The sequence below is a fragment of the Penicillium samsonianum genome, assembly GCF_028829775.1.
Source record: "Penicillium samsonianum strain IBT 33392 chromosome Unknown utg000010l_segment0_segment0, whole genome shotgun sequence".
In the NCBI taxonomy this organism is placed as follows: Eukaryota; Fungi; Ascomycota; class Eurotiomycetes; order Eurotiales; family Aspergillaceae; genus Penicillium; species Penicillium samsonianum.
The window spans coordinates 539,840-554,889 of NW_026643268.1; the positions used below are offsets into that span (position 1 = coordinate 539,840).

The 15,050-nt window shown below is 51.2% G+C and overlaps 3 protein-coding genes across 3 annotated transcripts; 1 reads left to right on the forward strand and 2 right to left on the reverse strand.

Moving 5' to 3' along the window:
* Positions 1-1,330: 1,330 nt before the first annotated feature.
* Positions 1,331-8,269, reverse strand: N7471_013783 (Killer toxin subunits alpha/beta 6; the record flags this gene model as incomplete). The annotated part of the gene is made up of 13 exons (XM_057286501.1): positions 1,331-1,629; positions 1,691-2,392; positions 2,472-2,777; positions 2,870-3,209; positions 3,270-3,725; positions 3,815-4,247; positions 4,310-4,396; positions 4,496-4,557; positions 4,628-4,774; positions 4,873-5,409; positions 5,488-5,762; positions 5,830-6,033; positions 6,112-8,269. The coding sequence occupies 13 exons, from the start codon at positions 8,267-8,269 to the stop codon at positions 1,331-1,333; spliced, it is 6,006 nt and encodes a 2,001-aa protein (XP_057128980.1).
* Positions 8,270-10,052: 1,783 nt separating this feature from the next.
* On the forward strand, positions 10,053-11,445 carry N7471_013784 (muramidase family protein; the record flags this gene model as incomplete). The annotated part of the gene is made up of 3 exons (XM_057286502.1): positions 10,053-10,274; positions 10,358-11,137; positions 11,188-11,445. 3 exons carry the CDS (start codon positions 10,053-10,055, stop codon positions 11,443-11,445), a joined length of 1,260 nt encoding a protein of 419 aa, XP_057128981.1.
* A 2,049-nt stretch (positions 11,446-13,494) lies between these two features.
* Positions 13,495-14,752, reverse strand: N7471_013785 (uncharacterized protein; the record flags this gene model as incomplete). The annotated part of the gene is made up of 5 exons (XM_057286503.1): positions 13,495-13,752; positions 13,798-14,012; positions 14,060-14,159; positions 14,206-14,371; positions 14,427-14,752. The coding sequence occupies 5 exons, from the start codon at positions 14,750-14,752 to the stop codon at positions 13,495-13,497; spliced, it is 1,065 nt and encodes a 354-aa protein (XP_057128982.1).
* Positions 14,753-15,050: the final 298 nt, after the last annotated feature.

Here is a 15,050-nt window from a genome sequence, read left to right on the forward strand (position 1 = left end):
GGACTATATCTCGGACGCTAAGTCCTATACAAGGGTGATAATTTAACAACTTGACTATTGATTGATCAAAGAAAAACTGGGTGAATTCAGTACTTTACGAAATCAGCTATCCCCTCGTCCGTCCCGGGAAGGACAATTAGCGCAGTGCACTAGTGTATTATAACAGCGCGTGCTAATTGGCTAATAGCGGTAACACCTCGGTAACCTGAATCAATGTATTAATTAGGCCTAATTCGGTAATCCATGGAATTCATCCGAACAAGCTCCTTTCACACATAGTGCCACATTATACGCCTATCAGCCTAGAAAGCGGTCTGAAAGGCGGAGCCTTCGCTTTCTATCCAATCAGAACTCACGACCCTGGGATTTATTTTCCGGGAATCAAGTCACAAGAGTGCAGAGGTATAGCTGATTTCGAATAATACTGTACATTGAATAGTCCCTCGTGGAAAGTCACCTTTTCGTGGTGAGTGATGTCAGTAAGTTGGACTGCAATGTCTGACCGAAACTGAGAAATTTTCAATCGAAACTCCGGTGGAAACTCCTTTATTGGTTGTGACGGTGCGGCGGGAAGCCTTCAAAAGGACACGTCAACAACGTCGCAATGTCGACGAACCTTCGAACAACCGACCTGCCTACACATTTTCAACCTACACTCACCGGGTTTTGCTCACAATAACTCACCTGCCCTACCGGTTCGGTCGCATGTCAATTCGTCAGTCCTTCGTCTGCTATCTGGTGTTGCCGCCAGCGAGGCAGTCAGCTACTTCGGGCTTTAATATGAGAAGTACTCTCGGTAAATCGCTACTCAGGGAAGAGGTTCACGAAACTACATCGGGAATGGACACGTGGGGGGTCGGTGTCACAGAGGGATGGGTTATTGCTTTTTGGGAGAGGATATGATGACAACAACAAGAAGAAATCGTTAAGGACACACCCGTATGGGCTAGAGGGGTTTTTGGCAACTGGTTCAGCTTTTCCTCTCGAAAATGAGACTATGACAAAATGTATGCAATGGAAAGATCAAATAGCGTATAGGTGCCCTCTAGGTTTGATACCTCCGGGCGTAATGAATTGTGTGTGTGTGTGTGTACATTGAATATTACATTAGATTCGATGATTATAGCCAATAGTGACCCGACCTGGCAGGGGTCGTTCTTAGTAAAACAGGTGTGCCTACAGTAATTCCCAAAAAAGATTAGAGAAAATTCCATCTGTAGAATTAGGGACTATCCTAACTAAAAAATCCATTCTACGCGCTACTCTAGGCAAGGAGCACTGTTTTTAGATACATGATGTGACCTAGGTATATATATACAAACCCATCCAACTAATCGCATGCAGGTAGATCCTCGTATAACAAGATCCCTTGAATGGATACAACGTCAGGACAGGTGCCTGAGCATGGGTTATCATCATCCGTGGGGTCTAGCTGTCGAGGCGTATACTTTTTGCCATTGATCGAAATTTGATATCCGCATTCGCCGAAGAATTCAGGGCCTTCGTCCACAAATTTAGCATCGTCCTTTTTGCACCAATCAAAGGTGAATTCGTCTTGAGGAACGGAGCAGATCTTTGGAGACGATCCGATATTGGCGTCAGTGACAAACATGCCATCGCAGTGGTAACCTGGATTGTGTTGTTAGCATGGGTAAATCTCTTTCGGTTATGATCTGGTAATTGCACTTACCAGGCGCATAAATGCTATAGGCATAGAGTGGGAATTGCGACGTAGGTGTCGTTGATTTACCAAGACACAACGGCACAGTTTCAACAGGCGGCGATGATGTAGTCGTTGGTGATGTACCGGTAGTCGTCGATGTCGATGTCGGTTTCTGGGAGGGCATGCCATGAGGGTTCTTCGGGTCCTTGGGGTCGTAGTAGTCCGGCGGGTGACTGATTTTCGGATTTGGATCGCAGTAGTACCCCTTGCAAAGCTCTCCGCCGCAGTGGTCGTCGCCGTTGCACTCGGGCTCCGACGGGCCGTCTTCCCAGTCGATGTTCTTGCCCGGGCCGTTGTCATTGGGAATAACGGGGCAGCTACCACCGTCCCGCCGCCGCTTTGCCGGGTTGCCGCTCTGGCCTGCCCCGCAAGGCTCCACGGGCTCCCCAGGATTCATTGGCTCGTCTTCGAGGCTGTCCTGGATGTTGGGGCACACCTTGGCCCAGTCTTCCTTGGACCCGTAGTCGCGCAAACAGCTGTGCTCGCCGACCTGGCCGTTCCAAATGATCGGCCGCCGGTCTGCGGGGTCAACGTTGTGGCTATGTACGGCGAAGCGACGCGCAAAGAGCTGGATGAGCTTCTTGACGTTGCTTGTTTTGCTCAGCTGAGACTGCCACGGGGACGGCACTGATCGGAAGTAATTGGCCAGCGCAGCGACCTGTGGAGCGGCTGCAGAGACAAGAAGAGGGCAAATTAGTCAAGCCATGGGATACAATTTGTCTTCTCACGGGGCCGTTCGTTGACTTACCAAAGGAAGTGCCGCTGCAGGTCACCATGTTTTTCCCGGAGTCCAAGAACTTGTCGGCGGGGCAGTGAATGTCCTTCCCCGGGGCAAACGTCGTCACAAAGGGGGAGTAATTGGAGAAGTCGGCTCTCTCGGTCTTCCAGTTTGCCGCGGCGACCACTATCAGATTGTCGAGGCCGCCATACTGGTCGTTGGGGTCACCGAATTTGGCAGGATATCTTCTCACGGGTATCTGCTCCGATTTCGCGTGGTTGTTGGCTGACACGACCACTACAACGCCTTCGTTGTCAAGCTTCTCTAGTAGTTGTCCTGGAGCAAGAAGTGAATGTTAGCACAACATCCAGAGGGCAATGAACTATATAGCTTATCTGAAGCCAGGAAAGAAATTCACTGTTACTCACGGAATACGATGTGAAACATGGTTGTGACGGTGTCGAGGCCGAAGGAAAAGCTCATGTTGATGGCCGACTTGCCCTGCCTCTTTTTTTTCTTGACATCATCGAGTGTGTCGATGAGTTGGGCAATGATCTTTTCGTTGGGAAAGTCATACCACTTTTCTACCTTTCTGCTCGGAGACTCGCTTGTGACAACGACCAAGGTGCACGACGGACAAATGCCGACCTGATTGCCGATGACCATGGCGGCAACTCCGGACCCATGATCATATCTTGGTGAATAGTCGGTGTTGGGACCGAACTTTTGCTGGGAGTCAAGATACTCTATGTTCCTGCCCATGAATTCCTACAATATATCTGTTAGCAGACAGTAGAACAAGAGGTCGCAGGAGTATGGGAAACAAACACTGTGATCATTCCAAATGCCTTCGTCGAAAAGCGCGTACATATATGTATCCCGCGCGCTGGCGACGTCGTAGTTATATGTGTATTTGTCACCGTCGGGGTTTTCGGGATCGAAGCTGGAGCTGCCCGGTGAGCCCCAGCTACTACCCTTGGGCAAGGAAACTTGCGAAGGGCCCCAAAAGGGCGTGTCTCGGGGCACGTGGAATTGTGTCTGTCTTTTGTCGCGCCGCGACTCGAACCGGAGCGTGTCATTCAGTGAACTGGGATCCATGTCTAAATCAGGGTCAAAGTCCTCTGGCAGCTCGTCCAACAAAATTCCATCGTTTGGCTTGCCCGCGGCGGCTGGAGCCTCCGGGCCCGAGGGAAGGTCCCAGTGTCGGAATTCGTCCTCTAAATGGAAGGGCATTCCAAGATTGTAGTTTGTCTCCACGTAGTAGTATGCATACGAGACGTCGGGCTGTCCAACGTTTCTATTAGCCCTATTCACAAAAGCCAAGGGCAGTTAAAGGGGGGGGGGAGGAAGTAATCGAGGATAAATAGACTCACCGAGCGTCTCAGAGCGTCCATGGTATCTTGGCCGAGCATGGGAATCCAGTAGAACGCCACCCAGTTTTCCGTGGTCAATCCGACCTCAACGTAGTCATCATACCCCTGAAGCAGGCTGGGGATCGAGCCCACGTTCTCAGGATTCTTGGGGTAGACGATGGCGGGAGCCGGACATCCAATTTCGGGCGGCTCATATGCGCCACTGGTCGGGGTAGGCTGAGCGCAAACTGTCGGAGTGGTCGTCGTAGTCGAGTCCCAGTCCGTCAAGGAGCAGCCGTATACTGTCTCGCAGGCGGACGAAGTTGCAGTGACCGTGGACGTGATTGTCCCGACTAGTGTCTCCGACTTTGTGACCGTCGTGGAGCAAGCCTCTGCCGACTCGGTCTTACAGGACGGTTCGTTACTGTATGTGAGCTTGTTGTCACGACCAACGCTGCATAAAGACAGCCATGTGAGTGAGAAATCTTGTTTGTCTCGAGCAGGGCAGATCCTTACGTGATTTCTGGCCAAGGGGGAAGCGGTGGGTTGATAGTAAACTTGGGGCTTGCAGGGGGACCTATGATATCTGGGGGCGGCGGGCCGCTGTTGGTGAATATCAAGCAACGTTAGCCTATCCCATCCCATACAAGGTTGATTTTACTCTTGATCCGCGTATCCTTGACGGGAAAAAATAAAACTCACGGTGGATAAATGCCTGGAGGGAGTGTCCATTTAAGCGACTTGAATTTGCCTCCAATACATATCTGGACATGATTAGCGTCGGCTGCAGGGTTCGAAGGGGAGTCGCATTGCTATAGGGGCGAAAAGACATACGTTGAAGAACCATAGGTTGCAGCTCGTGATGATCACAACGCCATTGTCGTCGTCGTCGTCATCATCGTCACCGTCATCGTCCTCATTGACAGGTTCGACAATGGCAGGTGGATATGTTCGCCAAGTAGGCAAGGTCGTCGGGGCGGGCTACCAGTTATCGCATTGCATCAGCTCCTTCTCATTCGCAAAACAAGTTAAGGAGAGAAGAGAAGGGGGGGAGGTAGTAAATGAAAATGATGAAGTACCTCAGTAGGCTCTACTGTAGCCGTTGTCTCAACTGGATTCGGTAGTTCCCAGTCTTCATCGTCGTCGCCTTCATCATCGTCGTCATCGTCACCATTAGGCCGTGGCCCTTTGGTCACAGCCGGCCATGCGGGAAGGGTAAGAACACGTGTGGTCGTGCCGCCCTCACCGTCGTCCAGGCTCACGGTGACGGGCGCGATAGGAACGCTAACCCCGACCCAGAGCGAACTGGTTTCCTGATTTCGGCTGATATTGACATTGGAGTACGATAACTCGTCGGTCGTGATTACGGGCAGGTCAATGGTGATTGTCGTCGTCTGCGTCACGAATGCGGTGATCGTTTCGCCGCCCTTGACACTTTCGGTTGTGGTGCCGTAGAGAAGTGAAGTAGTGTACTCTCCCGGGTCGATGGTCGCTGGCGAGGGAAGTTTGCTAGGTGGAAATACCAGCACACATGGCGCTTCACACCAAGCATCGGGCTCCTTGTATACAATGGGGTCCAAGTAGACAGGATCGCCTGTGTTGGCACGCTTTCCTTCCTATCGTGGCACCGGTCGTTAGCGAAAGTCTGTAAAATGTGCCGGTTTATCGTTAGAAATAATCAAATAGACACTCACTCCCTGGAGATCAATGGCCCAGTCAGTTGTACCCCCACAGTTGAGGCCTTTGTACTGGCCGCGCCGGCGCTCTTTGGTCTTGTCGGTCATATATGCGACCCACTCGACGGAATTATAGACCAGATAGTCCGAATCAGTCGCCTCGTCATACCAGTTTTTGATGGCACCACCTTTATCAATAATTTCGAGAATCTCGTAGTTGGAGATATAGCCGCTAGTCTCCGTGCATTTACCCGGCTTTGCAGGTGAATCATTCCTATCACCGAGATACGTGCCTGTTTTCACGGGTTAAATCAAATACAACCGAAAGTACTCTAAGAGAGAAGATGACAAGGGACGTACACATTGGGCCGCGGCAGGTCGAGTCAGACATCTTGAATGATCTCCCGTAGCTGGTCACGCCCACGACAATCTTGTTCGATGGGACGCCAGCTTTTGTCATCATGACTAGGGAATCGTGGGTCTGCGTTGAGTTGATATGGGATCGCAGACAGTTTCCTGCTGGGCAACCCTCCATGGACCATTCCCTGCCAACATCCCATTGACCTGTGTGTGCAAGCTTGATTAGCATCCGATCTCCCCACTCTCGGTAGAGAGAAGCTCATGTTTACTTGACAAACTTACCATGGAAGTCGTATGTCATGTGAATAAAGTAGTCCAGGACCGGCGTCATTTTCTTGACCGGAAATCCCTTGAGATACCAGAAGGACGCCGCAGTGGCAATCGAAAGCGACTTGCCTTTAGGAAGCTTCTCCCGCACGAGCTTCAGGAACTCGAGGTAATTCTCGCCATCGTCCTCACTTCCAGGATCCGATCCCTCAATGTCAGTTGCGCCAGGATACTCCCAATCAAAGTCAAGACCATCCAGGCCATTGTCGTTAGCAAACTTGACGACATTCTCAGCAAATGTTTCCCTATAGTCCGGCGATACCGCCAGGCGGAAGAGACCTGAGGTGGCGGGCGCATTGGAGAATTCCCACCCGCCAAAGGACAGAATCTTCTTATAGTCCCTTTTGGCGTTTTTGAAGGCCTTCCACTGTTCTTGAGTGTCTTTTTTGATAACCACCTCCATGTCGGAGGAGAACTCGCCAAATGAAAAGTGAACGTGGGTATAGCCGTCGTCGATATCGTCGACGTGCATAGTGAGGCACGGGCGGTTGTAGTTCCAGCCCTCAAAATAGCCGATCTTCTTATATACTTCGGGCGCTTTGTCGTCGTTCACCATCTCCATTCCACAGTTGGCGATGCATCCGTTTTCCTCGGGCGCCGATGTGCCGGGGTTTCCAGTCGTGGAGTTAGACGGTATGCAAAAGTCGACTGTGGTGCCGCACATGCCCCATATGTTACAGCAGACATCTAGCGGGCAGGGGTTCATCTCGGCGAGCACGTCGCCCTCCTTTGGAGGCTTCGTGTCCGGCACCGTTGGGCCGCACTCAGCGTTCCACACGGATGCTGGTAGGGGAGGGAACCCTTCACTGACACAGATGCGCAGACCGAACTGGAGATTGTCACAGCCAACCCAGCCCCACGTCTTCTTGTTATAGTCAAACAGATCATCAAGGGTCAACCCGTAGCTTACGGCAATCGTCTTACAGTATTCGTCCTCTTGGACCTCGTGGTACGTGCACGACCCATCTGGGTTTGGGCTTGGCTTGACGTCTGGCAGCGTACCGGACGAGCAGCATACGTGTTGGCCGGGCTGGAGAGTGGTGCAAAAGTTCGGCGTGCCCTTGTTGAAGTTCTCTAACGCCTTGCTTCCAATGCCGCAGCGAGTTGCCAGCGAGGGACAGGTGTCTTCGGCTTCAACTTTGATATTGCGACACTCGGCTCTTGGACTCAGTTGGCGCACATGACTGCGTCTTCGATGCTGTTGTGTGCTATTGTTGCTGGCATACGTCCAGAGGGAGGACTTGGTGATAGACTCAGCTTCCGCCTCGGACTTGGCGGACAGAAGCTTGCCGTCGTTCCACGATTTAACAATGCTCTGGACGGCGCGGAAATCACCGCCTGCATCCGCAACGACGCCAAAGATGTGGCTTGCCGTACAGTGCCCCCCGCAGATCTCGAGAGACTTTCTAGAGGGGGCAGAGTCTGAGTCTTGACCCTCAAGGGCCGTGATCAGCTGATCCAGCATGGACTCGAAGGTCTGCATCAAATCGACCTGTGACCCGGAATAGAGACCAATGAGCGTGCCGTGGAGATAGGCAAAAGTGATCTTTTTCTTCCCGGGGATCACGGTCTGCTGCCTGAGGTTCCGTTGGAGAGCCTGGGCGGCGGTAATCATATCTTCGGTTGCCTTGCTGCTGAGGGGATCGTTGGTCTCCGACTTTGTCATGTAGGCCGTGGAATTGGATTTAGTAGCCGATCTTCCGCCATGGGCAACACTTGCAGTAGAACCAGAGCCATCACGCCGCTGAGGAGACGACGGGCCAAAGTTTGTTGCGCCCAATGCATCAGGGGCTACGTAGCCGGAAGCAGTAAGAAAATTGACTTTGCTATGCGCGTTGCCAAGGGTACAAGCGCGGATTGTGGTGTGTGTTGAATCGTCGTCGACGGGCGTGTACAGGTTAAAGTTGAGCAAGAGTGGCTCGTTGCACGCGGCGAACTCGTCCACGCTGTGGTACGTGAACCACTTTGTGGTATTCCCGCTGGGGTCACAGGCACCCGGGCAGGGGGTTTTGTTCAACTCGAAGCGCTGGAATTGTGACAGGCCAGACGCCAGACCACTGGCTGCGGACAGCAGCAGCAGCCTGGATGCCCAGCAAGCATTCCAGAGCCACATGGTGTAGGTATGACAGACTTGCAAAAGCTTTTTTCACTCCCAGCCATCAGGGCCGACGCGACTCTTTATCAACTTGACCTTTCCATCCCTGCAGCCGTCGGGACTTAGCCTTGACAAGCCCAAGGGGGCGCAGAGATGCCGCCAGGCACATACAATCTTCAGAGAATTGGAAACAGAGTGCACGGACAAAAGCGCTCCGCTCTCCCGCAGCCGGGGGCTGAATCGGTTCATTTCCCATCATATTGCAAGGTACAAGGTACAGGGGAGAACAATGTGTGAATTGAGTGGTGATAATTTCCCCCTGACTCCACTCCGCACGTGGCGTCCACCACGACCCTATGCAGTTAGATCACCTTAGCTTGAGGCTCGAGCGAGTGATCATACCCATCCAGGATGTGCCGGAGTGCTCCGTGCTGGAACCCCGCGCTTGGCGGGGGCCATGATCAAGGACAAAAGTATAGCTGAGCGGTCATGGTACATCAGCGAAGATGAGTCTCGTCGAAGGGAAGAAACTCATGCTGCACGCCGAGTACAAACTTGTATACCCTGCTCACTGAAGAGATTGGCAGCACCTCAGGAAGAGGAAATTTGCTCTCAACTCTTGGCATAAATTTCAAAAGCAGCCGCATCAATAAAAAGACTCAGGGAAACCGTTCCATCCGGACGGCCCGGAACATCCCCGACGGCCCTTCCGCTGTTGGTGCGAGGGCGGAGCAGTGGAGTCGCCAAGAAACGCCTCATGCCCATTCCAATCTCCGGGGATCCTGTTGTAATTGAACTTTCTACTACTCCGTACTAACTGGTTATTTCCCAATGAGGTCTCTTCTTTTTTCCTCCCTTTCTACCTTTCATCCTTCTCTCTGGAGTATGATGTTCTGATATCTCAGGCGGAAGGGGCTGCTGGAAATGTGAGAGGTAGAGATACCCAAATTTGCCCCAATTTATTACGAGTGTGAGAATATTCAGTTATACGGCAGGCAGGGCTGGGTTGCGATTATGTGTCATCTCGCTTGCAGGAGGAATAATCGGGAGGGGGCTTTCAACAATCGTCCCTAAAGGATCACAAGCCCAAGGATCCATGCAAACTTGGTTCCTTCATTTAACGAAGAAGGCAATGTGAGCTTGGCTCTCGGTTCACGCATCCATGAACAGGGAGGGAGGGTTACATTCAATCTTAATTGCGAGCACACTAGTGTCTTATGAAGGCACTAGTTTGAATTTCTCAACTCGAAGCTGCGCTAGGGAGATGACGGGGGCGCTGACTTTTTGCTTGTGATGCATGTTGGAGCGCTTCTGTTTGATGGATTCAGTTTACAGCCGGGCGATATCCCCAAAGCAATCCACCCCCATGCCAAGAATCACGATGGATGAGTGCGGGCCTCGCCTGCGAGGTAGTTGAGCAGAAAAAGATGATCAGACGATACAGGAACGGTGCAGCCCCTGCTCATAGGGTAGAACCTTCCGGCCTTCAACACCAGGAGACCTGTGCTTACAGCCTCGCCGGAGGATTGTCCGAAACACCCAATAGGGGGGGGAGGGCGTCGGTAAAAATAGACGGTCAAACAGAAGTGGTCCACAATGATGTGCCTTTCGACTACGGAGTCCTGTGGTCCTCTCGGAAGTTTTCACAGTGCGGTATATCAAGTATAAAGCCCTGCTGCTCACGCTCACGATCTCGTGCGCTGTCATACTGTCTCTGCCGTTGCTCAAGGTACCTACTTGTTACCGCATTATTACAGCATTGCTACCGTTTAGACATTTCCTCTCCTCGTTATCTTTCGGGATGGCTGGGTCTTCGTTTCGACTGGCTGGGCTTCTCGCCCTCGCCCTTGGCAGCGTCGAGGGACGTCCGCAGTATTTTGCGAAGGATGCGACTCCTGGTTCGCCGTCTGACCCCAACACCATTTCGACCTGTACGTGGTGGTGGGACAATGTTGACGGGGCCATCGCGTGCGCGGACATGCCGTTCGAGTGGGGCATCAGCATGGAGGACTTCCTCCTCTGGGTCAGTTCAGCACAGAAATAATACCCACGTTTTTTTTCACTGACACCTGGTGCTGACTGTGTGTTCTTTCTTTGTTCTGACAGAACCCTTCCATCACTGCCGACTGCGGCAACTACCTGACGGGGCGGTCTTACTGCGTCGAAGCCCCGGCGGGCGGCAACGAACCTGCCCCAACCACCACCACATCCAGCGCGGAGGAGCCGACGCCAACGAGCGGCAATGGCGTGGAGACGCCGCAGCCAACGCAGCCAAACATGGTCGAAAACTGCAACGAGTTCTACTTTGCCAAGGTGGGAGACTCATGCGCCTCGATCGCGGCGGGCAACGCCATCACGGCCGCGCAGCTCTTCGAATGGAACCCGTCCGTCGGCTCTGATTGCAGCGGGCTCTGGGCCAACACCTATGTCTGCGTAGGGCTGATCGGCGGCTCCGGCCCCGCCCCGACCACCACCACCACCACCGGAAACGGCATCCCCACGCCGACCCCGACGCAGCCCGGCATGGTGGATAACTGCGACGATTTCTACTTGACCAAAGTCGGCGACTCGTGCGCGGCAATTGCGTCCAAAAACAGCATCTCACAACAACAATTCCTGGAATGGAACCCGTCGGTAGGTTCCGATTGTACAGGGCTCTGGGCCAACACATACGTGTGCGTGGGCCGCATTGGCGCCACGCCTACCTCGGCGCCAACAACCTCAACAACCTCAACAGGCAACGGCATCGCGACTCCAACCCCGACACAGCCCGGCATGGTGGATAACTGTGACGGGTTCTACTTTGCCAAAGCCGGCGACACGTGCGCGACAATTGCGTCCAAATACAGCATCACACAGCAGCAGTTCCTGAGCTGGAATCCCTCAGTAGGTTCCGGTTGCTCAGGTCTCTGGGCGAACAACTACGTCTGCATCAGCCGCATTGGAACTTCGACCAACCCCCCGCAACGACGACGACGACTGCGGGCAACGGGATTGCGACGCCTACGCCGTTCCAAGCCGGCATGGTGGGCAACTGCAAGAAATTCCATTTCGTTGTCAAGGGCGATATCTGTGCTTCAATCGCGACAAAATACAGCATCACCGTTGCAAATTTCATCAAGTGGAACCCTGCCGTCAAGAGTGACTGCACTGGGATTTGGGCCGAGAACTATGCTTGTGTTGGACTGATCTAAATTTGGCAGACACACACTCACCCATTTCATAGCCTAGCAGAACCTGCTAGTGTATTATACCACTCTATAGTACTTATGTCAATAAGTTCCTTATCCGGCTTCCAAGGACGAAATAGCGTGGGTTTGGAGATATCAATTAATACAAGACTATGAAATATGAATTCTATTTGTACCCAGATAGAAGCTTCTGCTCATATGATTTTATGCATGTAAGCCAGGAATATATTCGTCCTTATGCCTCTCGCTTGTCCGGTCATACTCCCTAGTCATGAAGAAACATTGTTCAATCTTGCCCTTTTTCTAGAAGGAGTCCAGCCCTTTCCAAGGTATTGGCCCTAGCAGACAAGATCACCGCGAATTAATTTCTCTCGTGGGTATCGCCATCAGGTAAAACGGCAACGCATCATTTTGTCTCCACAAAACTCAGCTCGGAAGATTTTTGACATTTTCGACGCATTCGATCGATCCAGAAAATTTATAAGCGATGGAAATAGCTGTCGATCAAATCCTGCAAGCACGAGCGACAATCTGCGTCTGGAAATATGCGGATAAACCTCCCTAGCATGAGCTATTGGCTGAAGCAGCTTATGCCCTCAAGAAGGCACTGAATTATGCAGCATTTTGTTTTTCTCGGGCTAGTGTCTCATTCCTCCGGCAAAAATGTTAGTGTCAAGACGTTCATAGGTCTCTTTCGCCTTTTTCACGACCACGAGATCTGCCTGATTACCGCAAAGCCTGCTATGTCCGCTTCAAGCCGTCTCTGGAGGGAAACAAACCATTGCTTATAGCTCCTTGAGTGAAGCATGGCAGCAAGAGGAATTGGAAATGCTTCGGCCCACGTGGTTAAACGGTTTAATTTTACGTCGCTAGCCAGTGGATCATGTCATCCTCAAATGTCTATTAGTGTTTCCCCAGTGGCCTTATTTTGCTGAGCTCAGCGAAGCAAATAATACAGGCAAGGCAGTTAATGACTTCTAGTCCAAAATTCCCGCCTCAGGTTTGAGATCTGGCTTCTCATTGGTCGAAAAATTCATATGTAACGTGACTAGGGTAGGGTTTATCACCTGACTGTGCCCGTCTATAGCGGTACGGCCCCGTATATCACGTGTTCGGTGCTTACGTACTGCAAGACCCCCATTCCTTATATCACCTCCCTCTATACACCGGTATAGCCCATCCCTACCTACGATAGATGTCCTAACTTGTGTCTAATGCTATTGTGCTAAGCCTACGGCTGAATTCGAGATCGTCTAGGGCTCCACTTCCCGTGATACCCTCCGTCGGACGTGTCTCTAGTGTTGATCTATTAGTAGTATGTAAAGATATATATTTCATAGGGGTGGGGTGAAAATGCGGGTGGGTAAATACTTAGTGGCAGGGTCTGTATTACAGTATAAACGACCCTGTGGGGCTAATCCCTTCTGGGTATAGTCTGCGGCGGGCTGAGTGCATCAGTGTTACTCACTAATTGGATACTGAGCACTCACTAAGCACTCATTGATCATCAGTCATTCTGCACGTGACTGAGCTGAGCATGAGCACTGATCTGAGCCCGTGCTGACATCTACTCAGTGAGCCTGAGCCTGAGCACCCTCATAAAAGCGGCGGCAGCTCAAATAGGAAAGCTCCACCCGCCAGGGAAAATCCGGTACGTATAGGTGCATACGTACTTCTGAAAACATTCACATTAATTTGGTCGTTTTCTCCGTCCTACTTCCTGGGCTCTAGCTGCTTAAAGTTCATCTTTTATGGACATCTGGCATTCCAGTACCATTGCGATCTCAAATATTGGGTGTTGAAGAGCTAGGTCATTTTTAGTAGAAAGATTGTGAGCTCTTCCAAAAGCATGCATGAAACTTCATTATCGAACAGAGATTGGCCGAATGAAATCCTCTATACTCGGCTTTTCAAAGGTTGTGCATGTTAACAGAGGGCCACGGTATTCAGTGTCAGGCTTTGATTTTTCGCGAGCAACGTAACGTTAACTATGTAGCAGTGAGCTCACTTGAGCGCAATATTAGCAGGATTCGAGCAGAACAAAACAATGAATTATGTCGCGGAAGAAACAAAATACCCTAATATGTAGCAAGAGAACTGTAGGAGACGCGTGGAATGTTGCATATTGGTGAAGTCGTACGACCATGACGAGAATTTGCGAAGATCTGAGAGTTGTGCACCATATCTTTGTCCCTTAGCACTTTTTAATTCGGGGTTGTAAACGAAATTCAAACTACTGGAGAGCAGAGCTGCTCTTGCGAGAACGACCAGATCATCGCTTGGGCGGTGCTTCCCCGCCAACAGGGGTTGCTACTGGATATTAGTAAAAAACGAAAATTTGTTAGGAGAACTCACATGTCTCAGAGACTTGATTGATCCTGCCGTCTCGGTAGCGGACAGAAATCCCACAGCAGCGGAATCGATTGGCCATCGCTCCAAATCATTCACGCCAACAACGCCTTCATCTTTGTCACATTTCTGCATGAGCCGCATCGTAATCAACGGAAGGGCCGCAATATATGCGGCTTCGGATTGATCTGGTGTACAATCTACACAAAGGTCCAAACACGCTGTGAAATGTTAGTCAGATAATGCAAGGATGGGGCCACCAACAAACCTATCTTGATGATCCCGTCAATACCAAGTAATATATCGTCACAGGCCAGAGATTGATGCGCAAGACCAGATAAAGCTAAACAGCGGACACCGTCGAGGATCTAAAATGTCAGGACAACTCCATCGATAGGGCCATGATGGACAAACCTGGCATATAATCGATCCCAATTCTGCCTCGCTGGGATAAACAGATGGAAAAGCAACAACATGCGCGAGAGTCAGCGGCAAGTCGTCAACCAAGAAGAATGCAAGATCTTCGTGCATGTAGCATTCATGTAAGGAGAGAACGTTCGTGTGTTCAAGACGTCCGAATCTGTAGATTAATCTTCGAGCATTTTCTTTCCGATAGGTCCGGATCGCTGCGAGACGGACGGGTGCGGCGTGTGGCAATTGTAACTTTGCCAGCGATCTCATACGTAATGACTTTCCGATAGGTATCCCACGGCGACTCCTGCCTTACGATCAAGACGGATGCAATGTTTTCAAGACCACACAAGCGGGGTAGACAAAGGCTCTTGGGAGGCCCCGTGACAACATTCGATCTGCTGCGGCGGCGAGGTCTGGTTAGTTTCGTGTTGGCCGCCGTCTGACTCTCGCAGGTGATGGGGGTTGACATCGAGATGGGGAGCTGAGATTGAGCTTTGATAGTGCCAAGGTCACATATCATGTTTTCTTTGAATGGGTTAGTTGACATGATGAGAGGAGTGTGTTTTCTCTGATTTAATATGTGCAAGAATTAAGAGAGAAAGTGGAATTCAATTTATTTGTACGCGCGGTGCTTAGGATTGAACTCTCGTCAATGGTAAGAGATGGCAGCTTCGACCGACTTTCGTAAGATGAGGCCGATGAGCCACAGCGCTTGCATACAACTGTTAACGGCACGTGTATCCTTTTACAACTGACAATGAGCTGTTCAGCCATCATGAACATGAGTCTCGAGCTAATTAAGAATTCCATACGACTCGACACATGACCGCACTGCTCAGCATAAC